The sequence below is a fragment of the Papaver somniferum genome, unplaced genomic scaffold (assembly GCF_003573695.1).
Source record: "Papaver somniferum cultivar HN1 unplaced genomic scaffold, ASM357369v1 unplaced-scaffold_13036, whole genome shotgun sequence".
Classification (NCBI taxonomy): domain Eukaryota; kingdom Viridiplantae; phylum Streptophyta; class Magnoliopsida; order Ranunculales; family Papaveraceae; genus Papaver; species Papaver somniferum.
Window position 1 is genome coordinate 1,699 of NW_020622200.1, and position 2,610 is coordinate 4,308.

The 2,610-nt window shown below is 36.1% G+C and overlaps 1 protein-coding gene across 1 annotated transcript; it reads left to right on the forward strand.

The window, feature by feature from the left end:
* Nucleotides 1-1,813: 1,813 nt before the first annotated feature.
* On the forward strand, nucleotides 1,814-2,588 carry LOC113332249 (the record flags this gene model as incomplete). The annotated part of the gene is made up of 1 exon (XM_026578827.1): nucleotides 1,814-2,588. A coding segment is annotated over exon 1 (775 nt), but the record flags the coding sequence as incomplete, so codon positions are not given.
* Between the last annotated feature and the right edge of the window lie 22 nt (nucleotides 2,589-2,610).

Sequence of the window (2,610 nt, forward strand, 5' to 3'; positions counted from 1 at the left end):
GGTTAGGAATTTCTTTGAGACTAATCATATCCTCAAGGAAATGAACCATACCTTCTTAAGTCTAATACCTAAGATAAATAATCCCTCTACCCCTGCAGATTTTAGACCCATCTCTCTTTCTAACACAAGTTACAAAACTATACCTAAAATCATTGTGAATAGGATGAAACCATTGCTAGGAAAAATCATTTCACCATACCAGGCAGCATATGTGCCGAACAAACATATTCATGACACTGTGGTGATTGCCCATGAGATGGTTCATACCATGAAAAGGAAAAAGGGTGAAATGGGTATATGGGTCTAAAGCTGTCGATCGAGTTGAGTGGCCTTTCTTAATGTATATCCTTAAGAAATTTGGCTTTTCAAATGATTGGTGTGATATTATCTATCAGTGCGTTAGTACAACCAACATCTCAATTATGTTAAACGGTACTCCTTGTTCTTCATTTAAACCCCCTAGAGGTTTAAGGCAAGGAGACCCTTTGTCTCCTTACCTGTTCATCATTTGTATGGAGTCTTTTTCATACTATCTTATACATGCTGGATCTGTTGGGCTCATTCATGGGATTAAAATTACCAAAGATGCTCCTAGCATCTCTCATCTGTTCTTCGCAGATGATTGTCTCATATTTAGTAATGCATCCCATGAAGAAGCTGATTATTCAATGTCTCTTATCAGTGAATTTAGTGCTTGCTATGGTAAGGTCATTAACATTCAAAAATCTGGATGCTTCTTTAGTAAGAACTGCAATCCAGATTTTTTGTGTTTCTCTCATTCGCCAGCTTAATGTTAGGAAAATTGACCTAAGTGAAAAGTACTTGGGTATTCCCCTTTTCATTGGTAGATCAAAGAACGATGCTTTTAGTCATCTTGCTGATCATTTTGATAAAAGAGCTGCTAAATGGAAAGGAAAAAATATGACACAATCTGGCAGATCTATTATGGCTAACCATGTCTTAAAGTCTTCGCCTATTTATCATATGAATACTTTTCTCCTTTCCAATGAGGTTCTTTATAAAATGGAGAAGGCTCAAAGGAATTTTTGGTGGGGAAAAAATCAGTCAGGTGGTAATTATCCTATAGCTTGGGACAACATTTGTTGTCACAAACTTCAAGGAGGCCTAGGTTTTAAAAATCTAAGTTATTTTAATTTGGCTTTGTTAGCCAAAACTGCGTGGAATTTAATCCATAACTCTACTGATTTGTGGGTTGTTATCCTTAAGTGTAAGTATTTCAAATATGTGCATGCTCCCAATCACCCTAAACCCAAAGATTCGTCTTGGATTTGGAAATGTATTAGCAGAGGTTTGGATGTTATTAAGGATCAGTGTATTTGGGAAGTTAAGAAAGGTGACAATATTTTAGCTTCTAGCGATAATTGGATTGATAAACCTAGTAACCCTGTTTGCCTTGCTTACCCAAACCCCAACCTTAAAGTCTCTGACTTTATTATTGCTGACACTAAACAGTGGAACACTGATTTAATTCAATGTTTTTTCACTCAGGAAAACTATCAAAAAGTCAGTAATATTAGGATACCATTGACAGGGAATGATAGGTTAATCTGGCCTCACACCAAGTCAGGAGTTTTTTTCCGTGAAAACGGCTTATAGAGTCATTTCTAGCCAACATAGACCACAACTTAGTCCTCAACAAACTAAACTGTATAATGACCTATGGGATACACCTGTTCTTCCTAAAGTGCAGTTGTTTCTTTGGAAATGCATAAGAAATGTTCTCTATACTAAGTCCAGAGTGTTTAGATTTAATAGTGAACAAGATAACCTGTGCATTCTATGTGGTGATAACATGATTGAAACTGCTGAGCATTTGTTACTCAACTGTGCTTTTTCACAAGCTGTTTGGGCACTTATTCCTAATGGCAACCTTGTTCTGCAAGATGCAAATGTTGGTATGGATATTAACTCTTGGATTAGTAAGTGGATTTCGTCTTGTAAAGACAAGTCAATGATGTGCAAAATTCTTACTACTGCCTGGACCATTTGGAGAGCCAGGTGTTTTAAGACTTTTCAAGGAAAATCTTTAAATGCCACTGCAACAACTACTTTTGCATTGAAACTTGCTGAAGAAACGCTTCAAGCAGTTCCTAGTAATTCTATGTCTGTTATTACACAAGCCACTACTCTTCAAAATCCTGCTAATAACTTGCCATCTAATTGTATTATGATGTATTGTGATGCCTCCTATATTACTATATCTAATAAGATTGGAATTGGCATCTACTTTGTTGATGAAACAAGGAGCTATGGAGGCTGCAAAACAATCACAGGGATAGCTAGATATTCGGAAGAGGCTGAAAGTCTAGCAATCCTTGATGCTGCTGAATGGGGAAGGAGCTTGAATTTTGAAGTTATATGCATCAATAGTGATGCGAAAAATCCAGTTTCATACATTAAAAATGAAAATTGCCAGACTAGCTGGTTCAGTAACTCTATCTTAGATGATTGCAAATTTGTTCTTGAAAATTTCAATTTTTATGAAGTCAGGCATGTTAGCCGTAACTCAGAGTTTTTATCTTTTGCTGATACTGCTGCTAAACATTGCAGACAACATAACAGTTCAGGTGAATTTTTTTTTTTTTTTTT